This window comes from Pleurodeles waltl, chromosome 6 (genome assembly GCF_031143425.1).
Source record: "Pleurodeles waltl isolate 20211129_DDA chromosome 6, aPleWal1.hap1.20221129, whole genome shotgun sequence".
NCBI lineage: Eukaryota > Metazoa > Chordata > Amphibia > Caudata > Salamandridae > Pleurodeles > Pleurodeles waltl.
The window spans coordinates 835653919-835675791 of NC_090445.1; the positions used below are offsets into that span (position 1 = coordinate 835653919).

Below are 21873 nucleotides of genomic sequence, written 5' to 3' on the forward strand. Positions count from 1 at the left end.
GATCCATGTCCACAGTCACTTTAAAACTTTCTGGTAGACTGGGATTTGTTGATGGCTTGCAGTGATTTTGCACATGTTGACAAGGCAGTTGGGTTATAAGTTTGCAGCTCTGTTTGTTTATGCCTACAGCTGACACAGTTTGTTTTCCAGCAGCTATTTCATTGGTACAGTCTTAAAAAAGCACCACTGCAGTATCATGTGCTGGATGTTTCAGACAAATCCAAAATCAAAATTATCAAGAGAATCAATTGTAAATCCATTCCTGGTAAAGTGGGTTAGAAATGGTTGCTGGAGTGGAGTGCTGTCGCATTCACAAGGTTATACAGCATGAGCTGGTAACAAGTTCCTGTGCAATACTATGTAATTATAACTTGTTGATGCACCAATCCTATTCATTGAAATGATTAGCTCTCTGCTTTTGCAATTGTCACAGATTGTGTGGGAAAGCATCACAGCATAAGCCTGTCCGTTCATGGGGTTGTCTTCCACTTCTTCGCTTATATCTTCAAAGCCGTCATCAGTGTTGATATTAAACAATGATGTAAAAAATTTGAAGACAACATCAGGCATTCTTGTTAAATCCCATGGTTCGCGGAGCCCCGGGGCATCACAAAATTTGTCAATAAGTCCAAAATCTAAATCTTTCAGGATGTTTCTTAACATGGTTCCTGACGATTTTACTGTATCCTGTGATCTTATTTTGGCATCAAGAACTTCAGGAGTCAAATCAGCTGAGAACACCATAAGTGGCTCATTCTTTTTGTTAGACTGAAAAAAAAAAATTCTGTCACTATACATTCTTGCCAGAAAAATCATATTTTCATTATTATGGATCAATACAGTTTTATGAATGTTGACCATTAATTCTCTGATTTCACTGAGTGTGAACCCGTAACTTGCACTCAAGAGTGGCTTTAAAATTTAATTTGCTTTTTCAAAGAGTGCAGACTTAACTGTAAGCTGGCAGTTACGTTGCTGTTGGGAGTTCATTGACCATTCATATTTTCGAATGTATGCATGCTTGCAGTGCGGGTGGGCATGCAGATCCGCTACAAATTCATTCACCTCGCTGTTTAGATCAGCTACTCAGGTGAAAACGTCATCTTGGAAGAAACTAGCTGCAGATAAAAACATATTTGCCCTTTGAGACTCACATGCTCTGTCCTTTGTTCTTTCGCCAATCCCTTTGGCCCTTGTCCTGGCTAAACCTCAGATAACACGTTAAAGATCCTCTGCTTCCTGATCAGTTGTTGGAGGTGGACGAGGGGTAACCATCGATCTTCCAAGTGCATGGACACTGGATTTGATTGTCATAGTTTTATCAGAAGACTCAGATTCTTATTGTGATTCACTGGTTTCTGCTATTTTCTGCCAATTGTTTTCCAGGTTTTTTCCATTGTATACGGCTTGTAGCACTTGTTGTTAGAAAGATAAAATATTTAATCCTCTTCACCCCTCAGTTTCAGTCTTTTGTGAACTTCTTCTTGCCATGTTTCTACTGAATCTTGAACTCTCTTCTGTCCAGCCGCAGTTGATGTTAGCTTTTCTTTCAGATTAGTTTGGCATAAGGCACATTTTTTTGTTGTTGAAGGAGTCCTAAGATTTTGTAGTTAGCAACATTCTGTCAGGAGGTAAAGATCCTCTAGTACCACCTGCTTTACTCATGTTTGCAAATTTGAGTTAACTGAAAAACTGAAATAAAAAGAACATTGAAATAAATTAACAATATGATGGCTAAAACACATCATCCGAGAGCTGGCCACTTTGGAAGATGGTGGATAAGTTGCTCTGAGGAGTTATTTCTGTCTCTATAGGACTACTTGATCCGCAAACCCTATGTTTTGACCCCAAAATGAAGTATATAGGTCTCATGGTTCCAGAAATATTATCATCACTGCAGCTCATCCACCATTTTAAAAAATGTCATCCAGAAAAAATTGGCCCAGATTAGCAATGTCTACCGAAGATAAATTACTTCTCTAATGATGCAAAAACACAAATCAAAAATGAAAATCTCTGGACAACAGTATTTTACGGAGGTATATCAAGGGGCCATGACTGTGTAACAGAAACCTCTTACTACCTGTTGCTGTCACAAACTATTGTTGAATGACTTCTGACTTGCAAAATCTCGGCACAATGGACTAAATATGTGCAGTGAATTTAAATCCCATCACATAAGCATCCCCTTTAAGAATCTTGATAAACCATCGCTGTCTAGGATTTATCCTTGGTCAGCATGATCAGTATCTTCCAGTCATACTGACTCCAGCTCACTTCACAGAGATGGACAGCCACTCATTGAAGAGAAGAGCATTTGTTGTAGGTTGAAACCCTTTTCATAAAAACCTGGCCTGTGTGAATGTTATTGAATAATGGAACTGACCCTATGCTCTTCTTGAAACTTAAAGGATGACATGTTGTAAACAGAAAACTTAAATTGTGAAAAAATTAGATTGATAAAAACCGACAAAAAGTAGAAACTTTGGTCCATATCATGTAATTTTATTTGCTTTTTCAGCTAACAGCTTGCTCACTAAAGCATATTTCTAAATGCTGAAATATTTTTTCTTTAATTGGCTAGTACAAGCATTTGATTACAAAAAAATTTATTTTCTTGTTCATTTTCAGCTTGGTGTTTGCAACCCCGCTTTGCTGTGCGCTTTTCCCACAAAAAAGGTATGGACCAATCTCAGTGCGACATTCTCACACTAAATGAAGTAGTAGAGTTGAAAACACTTGAGTACTTTGTAAGCCCCTGCATCTCTAGTTGCTGACGCAGGGAGCATATTGTTTCTAAGTGGACTGAGTGTCTGAGCATAGACCTGCTGGGTCTCTAGCTTCTTTGGAAATGTTTTGTGGCAGATTCTGATTTTCAGGATACAGAAGCAGTTCCATTAAGCTAATCCTTCCAGTGAAAAATGGGTCTAATTTTCACTATAGAGTGGATGGTGTTTTTTCAAATCTGATGTAGCAGGTAAAATGCATGAAAAGGGCTTTTGGTGGTCCCATTTGTATTATTTTTTACATCTTGTGTTGGTCCATTGGTGTTTGTTTGACCCATTCGTCTGTTTATATTTATCTTTTTTTTCTTTTTCTTTTTTGTGTTTTTGCTGATGAGTGAGATGTTGCTTTCGAGGAAGATGTTTGCTTCTTGGCACATAGTTGTCTCTTTGTTCTGTTATCCATTTCTGATAAAGACATCTAGTTGCAGATTCCTTACCTTAAAGTTTTCCCCAGGTGTCAGTCTGGATCTGGAGATTTTTCTCAAGTAGTACTCTTGCGTGCAGCTAGGTGGTGTTGGTTGGCTCTGCATCTGTCATCGTCTGCGTGGAATATGACTTTGAAGGCCCTGTATAGGCACCACCCCGGTGTGCTAACATCAGTTCTTTTCTTTCCATGCCAGCCTGCGCTGATCCGAAGAGAGCTACCCCTCAGCCATCTTTGACTGGTCTTTTTCTACCATTTGTCGAGTTGCTAACTCTTAGTGTGCCAAGGGATGTCATCAAGGAAGTCCGAGTTCCACCCCTTCGGGTCCTGTCATCGGGAGGTGTCTGTGACAGATCCGCACCTTAAGTGCCTTTGGTGTCTGGAGCGCGACCATGACCCGAAGTAGTGCTCCAGGTATTGGGCCATGCATCTGAAGGCTTTGAGGGAGCCGTCTCTGAAGCTGGTGGTGGCCGGACATTCAACTTTGCACAAGTTGTGGTCCCGGTTGAGAGGAATGTCCCAAGAGTGGTTGCGGAGTCCTCAATCGTTGTCATCCCACTCCAGGTCCTGAGGACGATCAGGTAAGTCGAGGCACAAGAAGAAGTCAAAGAAAACAAAATGTTCTTCGACTTCGCCTCGTCTGTTGGCCAAAGAGACGCGGGAGCATCGCTCCCCCCTCCCTGAGTTTCCAGGAGCTGGAGCGACCCCTGTCCAACTAAGAGTTCTGTGATGCCATGCTCCTCATTTTGGGCAGACCCACACCGCTGGTGTGCTCCTTTTGCCCCACGGAGTCGGAAAAGCCCCTTTGGGTTTGCGTGGGGGTCTTCAGCCTCAGTTCCGAAGGGCATCCATGGATCCATTCTTGGATTCCGGGATGACGTTGGTGGTACCAACTCAACCTTCCCTGATGCCGTTCCCGATGGCAACGCTCCTGGCGCTGTCCCCATCCTCATTGCTGACTCCGACAGGGAGCCGAATGGGCGTTGTATGATGCTGACTCTGACGCCGGCAGAAGCCTTGCCTCCTATGTCTGATCATGAGCCCCTTTCTCTTAGGCTAGGTTACAGTGAGGAATGGGACTGGACATGACTGACTCACTGGGCAGAGTGGTTTCATCGATAGTGGCCCTTAGGTGCCACTCCTGTTTGAGGGCAACTTTCATGGGGTGACTCTTCAGGGGATGTCCAAGCCAATCTTATGGACAGGCCCTTTGATGGCACTCGTCTCTTCAGAGTAAAAGTAGACTTGGTGCTTGAGCACTTCAAAGATTCTTGTGCTACGGCCAGGTACTTGTGCCTCGCGGCAGCCCATCTCTCCTCCAGTCTGCTTCTCACCCCTTTCGTGGCTACCAAACGGGCACCCTTCCACGTCCATTCCCGCCCAGACACTGTGCCATGAATGCTGCCCAGCCTCTGCATGGCTGGAGATGTGGGATCCACCGATCTCACGGATCAGGGAGCCAGCGGCCTGTCCACTCCTGCTCCATCGCCCCCAAGCACCCCCCCCCCCCCCCCAGCAGCAGCCTCCAAACTTTCCTAGTCTGACTCTTCTCCACCAGGGATCAGTTGGAATCAGGATCCGCCATCATCTACTTCACTGATAATCCATCATGTACTCCCTCCCCTTAAAGACTACCCCTCCATCCATGCCACCATCCTACAATCGGATGACAGAGGATCACTTAGCAGTTCTCCAAGAGGAAGTTACACATCTCTTGGCCAAGGGAGCCATAGATAGGGTTCCTGTACCAGAAGGAGGTTGTGGTTGCTATTTCTGATACTTTCTGGTACCCAAAAAGGGCAAGGGTCTCTGCCCTATCCTAGACCTTCGGTCCCTCAAACTCTTCCTCAGGAAGGAGAGGTTCAAAATGCTCACTCTGGCTCAGGTTCTATCTACCCTGGACACTTTATGGTAGCGTTGGACTTGCCTGCCCACAGATGTTACCTGCGGTTTTCGGTGGGCCACAAGCACTTTTAGTTCACCATGCTCACCTTCGGCCTTACCAGCACCCTACGGGTGTTCACCCAGGTGTTAGCGGTGGTCGCAGCTCATCTGTGCAGATCAGGGGTTTCAGGCTTCCCTTATCTCGACGACTGTCTGTTGAAGGCAGGCTCGCCCCGGCTGTGGTTTCCCACCTCCAGACTACAAATGACCTCCTGCATTTCCTGGGGTTCACAAGTCATACCTGACTCCCTCTCAGGCGCTCTCTTTCATCAGGGCTGTTCTGGACACAATACTGTATCGGGCTTATTCACCAGAGTGGCAAGTTCAGGATATTCAGGCTATGATACCTATATTTCAGCCTGTATCCTGGATTTTGGTGAGAATGACTCTGAGGCTGCTGGACATCATAGCCTCTTGCATCCTACTAGTGACACATGGCTGATGGCATTTGCAGGCTTTGCAGTAGGACCTGAAGTTCCTGTGGGCACAACATCAGGGAAATCTCTCTGACATGGTCCAGACCTTGGAGGGAACTGTGCAAGATCTGCAAGGGTGGTTAACAAATTGTGATTTGGTCAGAGGCAGAACCTCCTCCTTTCCCCAACCTCATCTGACAGTCGTGACAGATGTGTCACTTCTGGACTGGGGCAGGCATCTTGGAGAGGCAGAGATCAGAGGCATCTGGTCTCCCGTGGAGCCTGGGCTCCACATAAACCTGTTGGTGGTCTGTGCACTCAGACTAGCATTGAAAGCATTTCTTCCCTCTCTCAAGGGGAAGGTAGTACAGGTGTCCATGGAAAACACCACTGCCATGTGATATTGCAACAAGCAGGGTGGGGGTGGAGTTGTGGACCCTTTTTCAGGAGGCTCTGCATCTCTGGATGTGGCTGGAACAACAGGGTATTTCCTTGGTGGTTCAACATCTAGCGGGCTCTCTGAATGCCAGAGTAGACAAACTTAGCTGGCAGTACTTAGTCGATCACAAATGGTATCTCCATCCGGAGGTGGCACAAGGTCTCTTTCAGCAGTGGGGAGAGAGCCTTTGTTAGATCTGTTTGCCTTCGCCGAGAATACGCAATGTCAACAGAATTGCACGTTACAATTTCCAAGGCGGCAATCGCTCTGTGACACTTTTTGTCTTGAGTGGAAATCAAGCCTCCTGTATGCCTTCCACCCATACCTTCTCTGCCAGAGTTCTCAATAAGATCAAGAACGACCGTACCCAAGTCATTCTTGTGGCTCTGGACTAAGCACGGAGATTCTGGTATCCCGAGTTACTGAGCATGGTTATCGATCCTCTGATCAGACTGCCCCTTCAGGAGGATCTTCTTTCACAGCAGTAGTGGAGGGTTCTCTACTCGAACCTGCCCAGTCTCCGCCTTCTTGCATGGAGATTGAGTGGTTACAGTTGACCTTCCGCCCAAAGTCTGTAACATAACTTTGGACGCAGGCATCCCTCCACCAAATCAGTGTACGCCTGTTGGAATTTAATTTGTGGCATGGTGCACAGACAAGTCTGTTGATCTCCTTTCTACCCGTCTCTCCCCGAAGTCCTATTGTTTGTCCTTTCACTGGCCCAGCATAGCTCTGCTATGGGCACTCTCAACGGTTATTTATCTGCTATTTCTGCGTTTTTAAGTATGCCTGATTGGCCTTCTTTGTTTAAGTCTCCTATTGTTACTAGGTTCCTCAAAAGTCTTACTCCTATGTTTTCTCCACCCCCATTCATTATTCCCCAGTGGGATTTGTATTTGGTTGCACAGTCCTGATGCGCGCTCCTTTTAAGACTCCACAATTCTCATCAGACTTCTCACTTTGAAAACAAGCCTTCCTTGTTCCATTACATCTGCCCGCAGGGTGAGTGAGCTGCGGGCATTGTCATTTAAGCCACCGTACCTTTCCATCTATCCTGACAAAGTGGTGCTTTGCACTAGGACTTCCCTTTTGCCAAAAGTGGTCATGCCTTTTCATGTAGGCCAATCAATCACCTTGCTTACTTTTTACGCACCCCCACATCCTTCTGAGGAAAAGGAGAGACTTCATTGCCTGGACCCAAAAAGAGCAATGGCGTTCTACCTTGATCGTACAAAAGAGTTCTGGTGGATGATCAACTCTTTGTCGTTTATGTGGGTGCGAAGAAAGGTCAGGCTGTGCAGAAGCAGACTGGACCATCCTCTGCATTAAAATCTGCTACGCACTGGCCAAGAAGCAAGCACCTGAAGGTGTGCATGCTCATTCTACCCGAGCCACAGCTTCAAGCACTGCATTAACATGTGGAGTTCCAGTCCTTGACATCTGTGTGGCAGCAAAGTGTGCTTCTCTCCACATGTTTACCAAACAGTACTGTCTGGACAGTCAGGTCCGTAGGGTCGGGTACTTTGCCCGTTCGGGCCTGCAGGACTTTCTACTATGATTTTAGTTTGCAGACCCACCTCCGGGGATGGTATTGCTTTGATATGCTTTCTAAGATGAGGAATCTGCAACTAGATGTCTCTATCACATGGAGAAGCTACTTACCTTCGGTAACGCCTTATTCAGTAGAGACTACATCTAGTTGCAGATTCCTTACCGACCAACTCATCCTCCCCGCTCCGCAAACAGATTTCTAGGGACAGGGACTTCCCTTACAGGGCCTTAATTCTGACACACCAGTAGTTAGTGTTCTTCATGGCTCTGTGCTTTTGGTGTGGAAAATCATAAAAAGAAACTGATGTCAGCGTGCCAAGGTGGCGCCTATATAGGACCTGTGACGTTGTATCTGGTACGGATGACGCTGGCGATGGATGCAGAGCCATTTCCTAATGGAGCACAGATTTACTGCTTGAGAAAAATCTCTGGATTCAGATGGACACCTGGGGGAAATTCTAAGGTAAGGAATCTACAACTTGATATTGTCTGTACCAGATAATGCACTACCAAGGCTCGAAAAATCTACTCGATCACTCGCTATGACGGTTTTATTTTATGAGGTCAAGCTATTTTTAGATCCTACTTGCCCCTTCTGGTGAGTGGACAAAGAACAGGTGTTTTGTTCAGTCAGAAACTGCATTAGCAATTAAGATGCCTTTAAATCGTATTCTTGTCACATTTGATCTGTGTTCAGAGGCAGAGGTCAAAAGTCAGTTTGTCTTCTTGCAATGCAAATGCTTTCTTTGTGACTGCAGAGTTCCAGGAATTTGTAAGATGAACTGTCTGACCTCTGTGAAATGAAAGGCTGTTGGTATCAGGTTTTTCCTAATTCACAACATTTATATAACTAAGTCAACTTTACAAACATTTCAAAATATATTTCAGTTGTTGTGAAAGACCATTTTTGTTTTTACTTCTGTATGATGAAAGCAATATTTTAATAGGATGAAAAAAAGTCAAAACACTTGGTGATGTGCAAATGATAAATGTTTTCTGAAACCCAATTTTCACAGATGGTTGTTAGTACACTACATAGTTTTATCAGTAAAGCTACAAGTTAGTGGGAAGGTTTCTGGACATTTCTTGGAAATTTACTGTCTGTAAATGACGGTGCACTACCGTATCATGCTTTTAGTAATATATTTATTAAAAGTGAGTGTTTAAACATAAAGTGAGAAACACTCCTACCCAGATGGCAAAGCTATTAGTAAACTAAGAGGTAAGTCATGCATGAATCATGTGTACCCTATATGTAGGCTAGATTTACTATACATGGAGCAAACGTTTAGTGTATTTAATCAAACAAAAGAGGATTTTTTACAGCAGAAATGCTGAACTCACATATTTGAAGGTGCACTCATATGTGAGAATGAAGAAAAAGGCGACTGTAAAATACAATATTTGCCTAGGATCACACAATTTGAGATCCGTTTCCGGGTTGAGTAGATTATTCAAGCTACTTGACCTGCAGGTCTGGTAACATTTTAATGATTTTTCTAGGCCTGACTACCAAATGTAAGTAACCTGTCCTGCTATTCGACACATTTGTTTAGGGTTGTTCCTATGTTTTTAATGATATCCTCTGTTTTTTTATCATTTGGACCCTTCTTCTTTTATTTGTTTTACTAACATTTCTTTTGAATGGATTTGATTAGTTCAGCGGTCAGGTAACATAGATTAAACTGGTTCCCTGCTCTAATTGTCATTGCTGACCTTGGGAAACTAAGGAACTAAACATTTTATTCCACAGTGGGTGGTTTTAAAGACGTCTGTGCATTACAGGAGAACCTTTTAAGCCTGGACCACAGAAGACAGGGAAATCCAAAGATTAATATCCCAAATACAAACTCTGCTCCCATTCTGAACAGGTGTATAGAATTGCAGGAATGGTTACTTTTTTTAAATGATGTCCCAGAGATTTCAAGGTAACCCTGCTTCTCAGACCCCCTACTCTCCTACTGTGATTCCTCTCCTGTACAGTGCATGACTTCATATTGCTACCTCCATATTGCATCTCCTGTTACCATAACCCTGTACTGAAGGAACACGATGGGGGTAGAGGGCAGAAGTAGGACAAATTGGTAGAAATTATCGTAATTGTGAGCTGGTTACACACTGAACAGGTGGTATCCTGTTCTGTTAGCTGCGTAAATGAACTCCATGCAATAGTAGGAGGTCTTTGGATGCTATCTAAGGCATGCACGGCTAAAATGAGCTTTTCTGCAGCCAGGCTGCCTGTGTGAGACAGTACCAGACACTCTCCTCCATATGGAACATCATTGAAAATAGAGAAGTAGCGGCTGGCAGCCAACGAAGGACTGAAAGCCTGTGCGTGCGATGAGATCCCAAGACCAAACTGAAGCAAAAAGTACTGTGGAATTGGCATTGGTGTGGTTGGTTTGGGTAGAGGGTCCTCTCCTAGCCCACATCCATTGTAATCTCTTGTTCCAAATGCATCTAAGGTTAACTGACAGAAGTTAACACCTTTGAGAAACCAGTGTTTTATTCTTTCTTCTGAATGTATTATTCTTCCTAAGCGTTACTCTTAGGCAACCACAATTTCACCAGACTCCATGTAGGATTGCTTAGCTGGAAGTCAAAAGCGCATTGCTTTTCGAGCTGTACTAAAAATAATAAAGAATAAATTCAAAGTTTTTATTATAACTTCCAGGACATCGACAAGCTGTACGCCATTAGTGCTAAACCATTGCTTATATTATAATACCCAACAGTGCAGCCCTTCTAGAGGATGCAGCCTGAGGAAATGTTCACCAAATAACGATACAATATTTACCACCTACTATGTAATACTGCAAATCTATCCAGAAATTTAAAACGTGGGAATGAGGTTTAATCATAGTAATTGACAGCCTTGCTCAGTGGTGTAATAAAAGCCCCTACAGCCCCCATGGTGTGGGGGGCCCCTGAGCTCTAGAAGGATCCCCTCTGGCACTGTGCACAGGCATCAGAATCCTGGCTAAGTGCTCTTGACTGGGTCAGGACCGTGGGGGCTCCCCTCCATGTATTTTGCGGGGGGGGGTCCTCAAGTTTCGCTACTCCCCTCTCTTACCCCAATAGAACATAAAAAAAACAAGCCTAGAGGGCTCACCACACAAAATGTAGATTCCCTAGGTCAGATTTGAAAAAAAAAAATAGAGAAGCGTTAGGGCCTGATTTAAGGGGTCTGACCTGTGAAAAAAAGCAGGAGGCCTGTCTGGTACTTGAGGTCTGTGTTCCCCATTTAGAAGCGAGGCAGCTACAAGGTTTCTTTTGACAGCCCCTCAAGTGGCTCCACCTGTGGAAACCCTTGACATGGGCCTCCTGGTCCACAGTTGCTCTGCCCTCCAAATTGTGGGGCAACTGGGGTAAAGAAAAACAAAAAAAATGGTTTTCCCAGCCTGGGACATGGTGGTCCAAGGCATGGAAAACATGCAGTGGTCCCAATGCCCCAATGCTCATCTGAAAACTCCCTGCACACTAGGGCCCTTGATTGTGTTTTTATTTTTATTTTACTGCAGCAAGCTCCTGCTTTGGTCTTTAGTTTCAGTAAAACAAAAAGGTTTGCTATGCTGTGACAAAAAAAAGCACTTGTTCCACTGCTAAACTGCTCTGCCTTCAATGCGTGTATCGCACCGGCAGAAGCACTGAAGAAACAGACACCCGCCAAGCAGTGTGGATTTCTCATTATAGTGGGGAACCCTCCACCTTGGCAGGGAGACTGGCTGTCACTAGCTCTAAATTACATCCTTAGTTTTCTGAAAGAGGATTCCACCCTGATTTTCATGACACCTATCTTATGACTAAAGTCACAAAGTCAGAAATGTTTTATCATGCCAAGCCCGGGTATATTTATGCCTACTCCTTTAAGATGTAAACCACACTCTTTGCATAATACACTGTTGAATAATTTAGTACAAGAGGAAAAGTCCATGATTTTTATCAATCTGATCACCATTTTTTTTACCAATATATTACTGATTCTCCGGTGAGCAGAACACGGCTTACCAAAAAAATCTAAGATGAAACTGGTGATCAACATACATTAAACTGAAACTAGAAATCTGCCTTCGTACCAGCACAATCATTTCATCCCTATCTTGTTACATGTGAATAAAAATGCCTAAGCTTGGAATTATCTCACTAGAGTAGTTAGAATTAGGCCTTCAGGATAACTCATTGAGTGAAATACCCACAAACCTGTAGGTCTAAAGATCCAGTTTTCATGGAACCTACTCAGCAAGTTATTTTTCACCACTATGAAGAAACAAAACAGCATCCACTAATAATAATAGTTATTGTATTGTGTGATTTTATTATTATCATCATCATCGTCTTCGGTTCATTCTTTCTCAATGCCTACAGCAAAACTCCTAGAAACTACCTAATAGTATAAAGCATATGTTCAAGAAAGGCATTTGTTTTCTGAGCTATCATATCCATCCCTTATGTTCCTTTTCTGACAGCTGCTGTAGAGGTCGAATTGTAGGATAAATTATTTTACAACATCACTTTGGCGCCATACTAGTGGTAGCAAAACCCTTTGCTATCGCGATGATAATGGGAAGGTGCTAAAATGTTACAAAAATTTATTTTCATACATTATTTTCTGATGCCACTGAAATGATTACCTCTTCTTGTCGAGCATTAAGGTGGACAAATTCTCTAAGAGAAGACTTCTATGCCCCCTGTAAAATGCTAATGTGAAAAGGTGGGCAGAAGTACATGTTGGGTTGGGTTCGGTAGCAGTCCGATAACCAGCACTGATTTACAAAGAAAGGTATAAAAAATACTATTTTATATTTCCTCAGAGAAGCTTCCATTTGGATAGACTCAAGTCCCAAATATGTTAGAATAGAATGTCTCAGTTCTAACTTGAAACTTTGAGATCCAGCCTGGTCTGAGACTGACACGAAGGTAATCAGTCAACTAAATATGCTATGATTCAAACACTTCTATTTGTTGCCACGCAATGACTGCTGTCCCTGAGGGGCCTAATCAAATTGAAGGGAAGTACATTTCCAAATCTCCTTGCTCAGTGGTATGCATAGCCAGCCTCAAGTATAAATATATATTAGCCCGAATACGTAGCTATACTTTAGAGTAGTGTGATATCCCAGCCTTCATAAAAAAGTATATACTTTCCTTTTTAAGTTTTTGGTTAACTTTTTAACTGTCCTTAGACTTTAGATTGATTGCTGCATGGATGTCTTCTTGTCATTTCTAAACTAAAAGGAGTAGATAATCACATTCCTTATGTATGCCCAGTTTTAGCCTGTGCTCAACTATCCTTTGCATCCCCTAACTGTCAAAACAGACTTTCTCATTCCAATAACTTTATCTCATCATTTGAGTGAGTTTCAGGCTAGTGTCCAACTGCCCTACACCACATTTCTTCTAGACAAATTGGTGTTACAGACCAGAGCAGCGTTCCTGCCAAAGGTTGTGACTCTCTTTCATGTCAGACAATCCATTACTCTGCTAACATACTTTGCTTCAACTTACCCCTCGAAAGAGGTAGAGATTCTCTATCGTTGGGACCCCAAAAGAGCATTTAGCTTTTACATCAGTCGTACCAACGACCATCCAGTGGACGGTCATCTCTTCGTGGGGCTCTACGGGGCAAAGAAAGGCAAGGGAGTGCAGAAGCGGACTACATCATGATAGATGAAGGGTGTGCGTCAGATTTCCGGGTGCACACAGACAATGCGTTGATTCTTTTCACTGTGACAAGGGCTTAGCGTCGAATTCCGGCGCGCAGGCTTGAATCCTCTTTTCGATCCAGTGTCTTTTGACGCCCAGGGACGATGCAGAGAAATCCTGGGGACACAGGATGAATTCACAGGGGCTGCGTCGATCCGGTGGGCGATGCGTCAGAGTTTTCTCTCGCACGGCAGGCACTGCGTTGATTCCTCACTCAGGAAGCAGGCTGCGGCTGTGCATCGTAGTTCTGGTCCTATCGCTGGGCTGCGTCGATCTCCACTCGGGGAGCCAGGCTGTGTCATTTTGGGTCGGCGATGCAGTGATTCTTTCACTGCAAGGCAGGCTGTGCATCGATTCCAGCAGGTTGTGCGTCGATTTTCACCACACAAGGAGTCTCTTTGCAGAGATGAGGTCTTTTTGGCCCTGAGACTTCCGCAACAGAAGGCAAGATCAATCCAAGCCCTCGGAGAGCACTTATTGGCAGAGCCAGAGGCCAGCAAGGCAGCAGGGCAACAGCAAGGCAGCGGTCCTACTCAGAAAAGCAGTTGAGGTGAGTCCTTTGGGCAGCCAGGGAGTTCCTCTTGGCAGGTTGCAGGTTCTGGGGCAGAGTGCCTGTCCCAAGGGGTATCTTGAAGTGTCCAGAAGTGTCTAAATTGGTAGATTCAGGGACCCAGTTTATATACCCAAAAGTGCCTTTGAAGTGGGGGAGACTTCAAAGAGTGGTTTTGAACTGCACAAAGTCCCCTTTCAGTACAACCCTGTCTGCCAGTGTCCCGGTAGAGGGTTAGGCAGTCAACCGTGTGAGGGCAGGCCACTATCCTTTGAAATGTAAGTGTCAGGCCCTCCACCCTTCCAGTCCAGGAAGACCCATTCAGTATGCAGATGTATGCAGGTGTGACTGAGCGTCCTGTGTTTGTGGTTGTCTGGGTGAAATGCACAAGGGAGCTGTCAACCAGCCCAGCCCAGCCCAGACGTGGATTGTAAAGCACGGAAGGATTTAAGTGCAGAGAAATGGCATTTCTAAAATAGTAATACAAACTCCAACCTCACCAGTAAGCAGGATTTTATATTGCCATTCTGGCCATACTAAATATGACCTGTCTACCCCTTTCTGATCAGAATCTACCACTCAAACAGTATATGAAGGTAGCCCTAATGTTAGCCTATGAAAGGTGTTTTTCACTACCAGGACATATAAAACACACAGATATTTGGCTTGCCTTTAACCTACACAGCACCCTGCCCTCTGGGTTACCTAGGGCCTACCTTAGGCGTGACGTATCTGTAGAAAAAGGGGAGTTTTAAGGCTTGGCAAATACTTTTAAATGCCAAGTCGAAGTGGCAGTGAAACCGCACATTCAGGCCTTGCAATGGCAGGCCTGAGACATGGTTAGGGGGCTACTGAAGTGGGTGGCACAATCAGTGGTGCAGGCCCAAAAGTAGTATTGTAGCTGCACATTCAGGCCTTGCAATGGCAGGCCTGAGACATGGTTAAGGGGCTACTCATGTGGGTGGCGCAATCAGTGGTGCCGGCCCAAAAGTAGTATTAATTTACCGGTCCTGGGCACATGCAGTGCCCTTTACTAGGGACTTACAAGTGAATTAAATATGCCAATTGGGTATGAGCCAATGTTACCATGTTTTCAGGGAGAAAGCATAGACACTTGAGCACTGGCTAGCAATGGTAAAGTGGGCAGAGTCCTAAAACCAGAAAAAACAGTGTCAAAAAGTAGAGGGAGGCAGGCAAAAAAAGTTTGGGGTGACCACCCTAAGGCTGTCAGGTCTAATCAACCAATCAATCAAGGAATTTATAGAGCGCACTACTCACCCGTGTGGGTCTCAAGGCGCTGAAGGGGAGCGGGGTGGAGGGCACTGCTACTGCTCGAACAGCCAAGTCTTGAGAAGTCTCTTGAAGGTAAGGAGGTCCTTGGTCCGACACAGGTGGGTGGGAATAGTGTTCAAATTCTTTGTGGGGAGGTGCAAGAATGATCTGCCACCGGTTGTTGTTCTGCGGATGCATGGGATGGTTGCAGGGAAGAGGTCGGTGGAGTGGAGTTGTTGGGTCGGGGTGTAGAAGGAGAGTCGTCTGTTGAGATATTCTGGTCTGGTGTTTTGCAGTGCCTTGTGAGCGTGGGTGAGGAGTTTGAAGGTGATTGTCTTGTTGACGGGGAGCCAGTGCAGGTCTCTCAGGTGGCCTGTGATGTGGCTGTGGCAGAGAATGTCCAGGATGAGGCGTGCAGAGGCATTCTGGATGTGTTGCAGCCTTTTCTGGAGTTTGGCCGTGGTTCCTGCGTAGAGGGCATTGCCGTAGTCCAGTTTGCTGCTTACGAGGGCTTGGGTGACACTCTTATGGTTGCCGTGGGGATCCATTTGTAGATCTTTCGGAGTATGCGGAGGGTGTTGAAGCAGGAGGAGGAGATGGCGTTGACTTGCTGGGTAATGGATAGTGAGAAGTCCAGGATGAATCCTAGGTTGCGCGCGTGGTCTGTGGAGTTGGAGCGGATCAGAGTGTGGCAGGCCACCAGGAGTCATACCATGCGGAGGGGGTGGAGCAGAAGATGAGGACCTCTAATATGTGTCCCCCCAGCTGAAAGTGGGGAGAGCTACCCAACCCCTTGGGAGCTATCATCGCTAAGGTGGAAGTATCTGGAGAGACCATCAGCACTGGCGTGGTCAGTCCCCGGGCAATGCTCCACCGTAAAGTCCATCCCCTGTAGGGAAATGGACCACCTCAAGAGTTTAGGATTTTCACCCCTCAACTGCATGAGCCATCTGAGGGGCCCGTGGTCTGTTTGAACCCAGATGCGTGTCCCAAACAGGTATGGTCTCAGCTTCTTCAGTGCCCAGACCACAGCAAATGCTTCTCTTTCAATAGCACTCCACCTCCTTTCCCGTGGTAATAGACTTTTTCTAATAAGGACTACCGGTTGTTCTAGGCCCTCCTCATTCAGCTGTGCTAGGGCAGCCCCTATGCCATGCTCTGAAGCGTTTGTCTGCACAATTAATTATTTGGTGTAGTCAGGTGCCTTGAGCACGGGTGCCGTGCACATGGCTTCCTTCAGGGAGTCAAAGTTTTTCTGGCAACCCTCTGCCCAATTCACCAACCTAGGTTGCATTTTGGAGGTGAGTTCTGTTAAGGGGGCCACTATGGTGCCATAACCCTTAACAAATCTGCGGTAATATCGGGTGAGACCTAAGAAGGCTCTCACCTCAGTCTGAGTTCTAGGTGGTTACCAGGCCTTGATGGTTTCAATCTTGGCCTGGAGTGGCTGCACCTTGCCACCACCTACTAGGTGTCCAAAGTACATCACGGAACCCTGCCCAATCTGGCACTTACTGGCTTTGATGGTCAGGCCTGCCTGTTGCAGGGCCCGAAGCACCTGCTTAAGGTGGAGCAGATGTTCCTCCCAGCTGGAACTATAGACAGTGATTTCATCTAGGTAGGCTGTGCAGAAGACATCCTTGCCAGCTAGGATCCCGTTAACCAACATTTGGAAGATAGTGGGGGCATTTTTCAGTCCAAAGGGCATGACCCGGAACTGTTAATGACCCTCAAGAGTAGAAAAAGCAAAACTCTCCTTTGCCCCTTCAGTCAAGGCAATCTGCGAGTACCCTGAAGTGAGGTCAAAGGTACTAAGGGGCTTGGCAGTGCCTAGCCTGTTTACGAGGTCATCAGCTCGGGGGATGGGGTGAGCATCTGTCTTTGTGACAGAGTTGAGACCACGGTAGTCCATGCAGAACCTAAGCTCTTTCTTGGCAATGGGAGCGGCAGCCTTGGGAACCTACATCTTTGGGCTGAACCAGGTACTGCTTGAGTTCTCTATCACCCCAAGTGCCAGCATCTTGGCAACTTCCTCCTTGATGCTGGGCCTCACCTCATCTGACACTCTGTAAATTGTATTGTTTACAGGGGGGCTACCTCCTGTGTCAATGTCGTGGACACACAAGTGTGTTAGCCCAGGGGTGTAGAAAAACGGAACAGAACTGCTCAAATAATTAGTAGCGGTCTCCTCTCTGATCTAGGGTCAGGGAGTCAGAGAGATTAACCCCCTCCACTGGCCCACCACTTTCCTTGGCAGAGAGGAGGTCGGGGAGAGGCTCGCTCTCCTCTTCCATGCCCTCATCTGTCACCAGAAGCATGCTGACTTCAGACCTCTCAAAGTGAGGCTTAAGTCTGTTTTGATGGAGCACCCTTAGGGGTTTCTAGGGGTCTTGAGGTCCACTAAGTAAGTTGCCTCCCCCTTCCACTCCTTGATCTCGAATGGGCCAGTCCAGCAGTCCTGAAGAGCTCTAGGCTCTACTGGCTTCATTACCCATACTTTGTTTCTAGGTGAGAATTCTGCCAGGTTGGCCTTCTGGTCATACCATTGCTTCATCACCTCTTGACTGGCCTCGAGGTTGCTCTTGGCCTGTTTCTAGAAGCGCTGCATCTGGTTGCGGAGGGCCAGCATGTAACTGACCACATCCTGGGGGGTTTCATGGGAGCTTTCTCCCACCTCTCTTTCAAAATCCTTAGGGGTCCCCTGTCCGGGTACCCATAGAGAAGTTCAAAGGGGCTGAACCCCACACGTTTCTGGGGCACCTCTCTATAAGCAAAGAGAAGGCTTTGCAAGAGAACGTCCCACTTACACCTTATGGCCTCAGGTAGGCCTGTGATCATGCCTTTTAGATTCAGGGACCCAGTTTATATACCCAAAAGTGCCTTTGAAGTGGGGGAGACTTCAAAGTGTGGTTTTGAAGTGCACAAGGTCCCCTTTCAGTATAACCCTGTTCGGCAGTGTCCCAGTAGGGGGTTTGGCAGTCCATTGTATGAGGGCAGGCCACTGTCCTTTGAAATGTGTCAGACCCTCCACCCTTCCAGCCCAGGAAGACCCATTCAGTATGCAGATGTGTGCAGGTGTGACTGAGCATCCTGTGTTTGTGGTTGTCTGGGTGAAATGCACAAGGGAGCTGTCAACCAGCCCAGCCCAGACATGGATTGTAAGGCCCAGAAGGATTTAAGTGCAAAGAAATGCTCACTTTCTAAAAGTGGCATTTCTAAAATAGTAATATAAAATCCAGCCTCACCAGTAAGCAGGTTTTTGTATTTCTATTCTGGCCCTACTAAATATGACCTGTCTACCCCTTTCTGATCAGAATCTACCACTCAAACAGTATATGAGGGTAGCCCTAATGTTAGTCTATGGAAGGAGCAGGCCTCACAGCAGTGGAAAACGAATTTAGGAGTTTTCCACTACCATGACATATAAAACACACATATATCCCCTACCTTTTACCTACACAGCACCCTGCCCTCTGGGTTACCTAGGGCCTGTCTTAGGGGTGATATAAGTTTTAAAAAAAGGGAGTTTTAAGGTTTGGCAAGTACTTTTAAACGCCAAGTCGTAGTGGCAGTGAAACTGCACATCCAAGCCTTGCAGTGGCAGGCCTGAGACATGGTTAAGGGGCTATTTCTGTGGGTGGCACAATCAGTGCTGCAGGCCCACTAGTGGTATTTAATTTTCAGGCCCTGGGCACAAGCAGTGCCCTTTGCTGGGGACTTACAAGTGAATTAAATATGTCAATTGGGTATGAGCCGATGTTGCCATGTTTTAAGGGAAAGAGCATAAGCACTTTAGCACTGGTTAGCAGTGGTAAATTGCACAGAGTCCTAAAACCAGCAAAGACAGTGTCAAAAAGTGGAGGGAGGTAGGCAAAAAAATTGGGGGTGACCACGCTACGGCTGTCAGGTCTAATATTGAGTCATAGTTAATTATTTGGTTATCATTTCTAGGTCCTACCTACAGGCAGCGTGTAGTTGTTTATCATCAAGGACTATTGTGTAAATACCAATACTTTCAGTGGACTTGGGGTAGCACATTGCTTACCATTGTTTGCCTTTCTTGTGAATCTTTTTGGCTTCTTATTCAAAGGCGTTCCCTCAACTTCTTTGCCATCTTTTTGACTGGATGATTTATATCCTTGCATGGCGTCACATCAAGGAATGCTTTTTTCTTTTGAGGTGTGCACTCAATGGGAGGGCATTTATTTTCTTGCTATTGTCGCCTCTCTTCTATGTGCTGCTTTCCCTTCACCCCCCCCGACCTACCTTCCCCTTTTTCCATGGTGCTTCTCCAACCTTTCCTGTCCGACTTGACTTTATATTTTTGAGAACCCACCCCCCCATCACTGGATCCTGTATTACACCTCCGCCCCTCTCTCCTCAACGCCAATCATAGGCAGCGTTCACTTGATCCCCCCACCACACTCCTCTGGTGCTGCACAAGCCATTACTGTACAATATTTTTTACTTCATTTTTTTAACATTTATAGGAGGACCTGGCAACTTCAGTTTGCTACCGGGCCACTCCTTTCAGTAAATACCTTTTGGACATCTTGTAACGGTACATTAAAATAATCAAAAAGTGGCCACCCTGGCATGATGCATATGCGAGCATACTGCATCATGTATGGGCCAAAAGCCAAAATGCTCACTGTCTCATGAACTATGCACGTGTATGCGTCATTATGTTGTAGACCGCTCTTAGAATTTTCTTTTGTTTGCTGATGCTATTCAGCTGTGACGACAATCATTTGCAAAGGCAAAAGCTACGCTAATGCCTTTCAAAGACACAATCTACTGGCTTTGCCAATGTTCGTTTAAAGTTTCATGTTTTATACTCTTCTGACGTGAACAGCAAGGAGAGACTTTGCCACTAGGTAGGCTTGTCGAATTAATTCTTGGGGTGATAGCCCTCAGTCCTTAAATCTTCCTTCTACTGGACCTTTCATGTTTGTATGCAGCCCTGTGCAATCTCTACATAGATCTTTTGTACTGAAAATCAACTTCTGTCTGAATATCATTCTGTTGCTTTTGTCACTTCGCTTATACCCATGCACACAAAGAAGCAGGGAGATATAAGAATTTACAAAGCCATTCAGTCTCTGCCATGAAAACCCTGGTCTTTGCCAATGACTTGTGCTGTTTTTTAGATGGTTAGAAAGAAGTCATGCACATCCGTAACAGAATCTTTTAATGGTATTTATGAAAACAGCTTTCATCCACAGTGACCATCTTTGAAAGCATTTCATTTTATTTTTATAAATTCCATTCAGACATGCCCGGCTTGGATGTGTGTGAATTCACTGCGGCCATTTTTAAATGCAGTTTAATTGTACAGATCCTATTAAATGATTGCTGATTTGGATACACACACATCTATGATGCCTATCTTTTAATGGGATTTGTAAAAATAAAACAAAGCCTTTCAAAGATGCCCACTGCAGATCACTGTATATATGCACGTGCGTAGCCATGTTGGAATGGTCAAAGAACTCCTTTGAGAGTGCCTCCCACACATAGAGCACTGGGTGGTAAAAGATTAACAAGGTGGCTGGGTGGGCCAGAGGAAACTGGGAGGGGTGAAGTAGGATACGGGTTTAAAACATGAGATGGACCTAAAGGTAGTGGGAAGGGGCCAGATAGGAGACAGACACAGACAAAATAGTCCCTAACATGTATTGCAATGCAAGATCGAATGTCAATGGCGGAAGAATACATCAGTGAGTTAAAACTCTGTGAGACTAAAGTGCTCCCTGATAGGACAATGACGAGACTAGGGAGAAATGCCATCAGATCAGGAGAAAGGATATGAGATAGACAACAAGTCCATCCTACCATGCCCAAGGGTCTGATCGCCAAGCCCCTCTATGTATATGTAATGCATTGGACACAAAAGTTTTCCAACACAGTTACAGCTGCGTGTAGCTAAATAGAAGAGAAATTAGGAAAGGGAATTTTGGCAAAAGTGGACAGAGTAAACACAGTGAGAAAAATTTAAAGGGTAGGAAAAGAGATTGGAAGAAACTAAAAGAACGAAATCAAGCTAGAAAATAGAGACATAAAAGTGTGAGAGAAGAGGGAAATCAACACAAGAAATAAGACGGCTGAAAATGTCCAAAAGCTGCTACATCAAAGGCCATATTGACTGCTGAATGAAGGAACAGCCAGACAAGAGGAAAAAATAACAGCCTGAAAAAAATAATTAAAAGAGAAATCGTCAGCAAAAATAAAAAGAACTGAAAGAAGGCACAGTAGACAAAAACGACCCAGATCTTGAGAAGCAGGGCCGAGAAGAAGAGTAACCACAAAAGAAAAAAGAATGGATGCGTAATGAAATAAAACAATACCGTGCTTTGTATGTTGGGGTTTAAAACATAAAAGAGCGATCTTGAAAATAATGTACCTATTTCAGATTCTAATTTTAATCTGCAGACTGCTGTTTCCAGTGTCTGTGAGACTGTTCAATGGGGTAATATACAGACGGCAGAGTACACTGTAGTCCCAGGCAGAAGACTGCAAACATGCATCTACTGCAGAAAACTGTTTGTATTCTTCAGTTCCAATACTGCAATTAAGTAAGATACCTCGGAGGGTCAGTGCATTACTGGATAGATTTGCATCAAACATATAGATCCCACGTTCCATATGCGGGTGATTAAATTGCGGGTCAATGAAACTACTGCAGAGTCTGAGTTGAACTTTATGCCACAGGTTTCATTTGTAGTGAGATAGCTCTGTCCTGATATTGCATTGAAACTGCGTTATCAGAAGAATCCTACAATTAAAAA

At 45.0% G+C, this 21873-nt stretch overlaps 1 protein-coding gene across 2 annotated transcripts in view; it reads left to right on the forward strand.

The window, feature by feature from the left end:
- Window positions 1–21873, forward strand: part of SFXN3 (sideroflexin 3) — a 223764-nt gene that overhangs the window by 196423 nt on the left and 5468 nt on the right. For both annotated transcript variants that reach the window (XM_069239538.1, XM_069239539.1), the window contains one exon: window positions 2632–2679. In XM_069239538.1, coding sequence (XP_069095639.1) covers window positions 2632–2679 — 48 coding nt within the window. The remainder of the gene's footprint in view (window positions 1–2631; window positions 2680–21873) is intronic.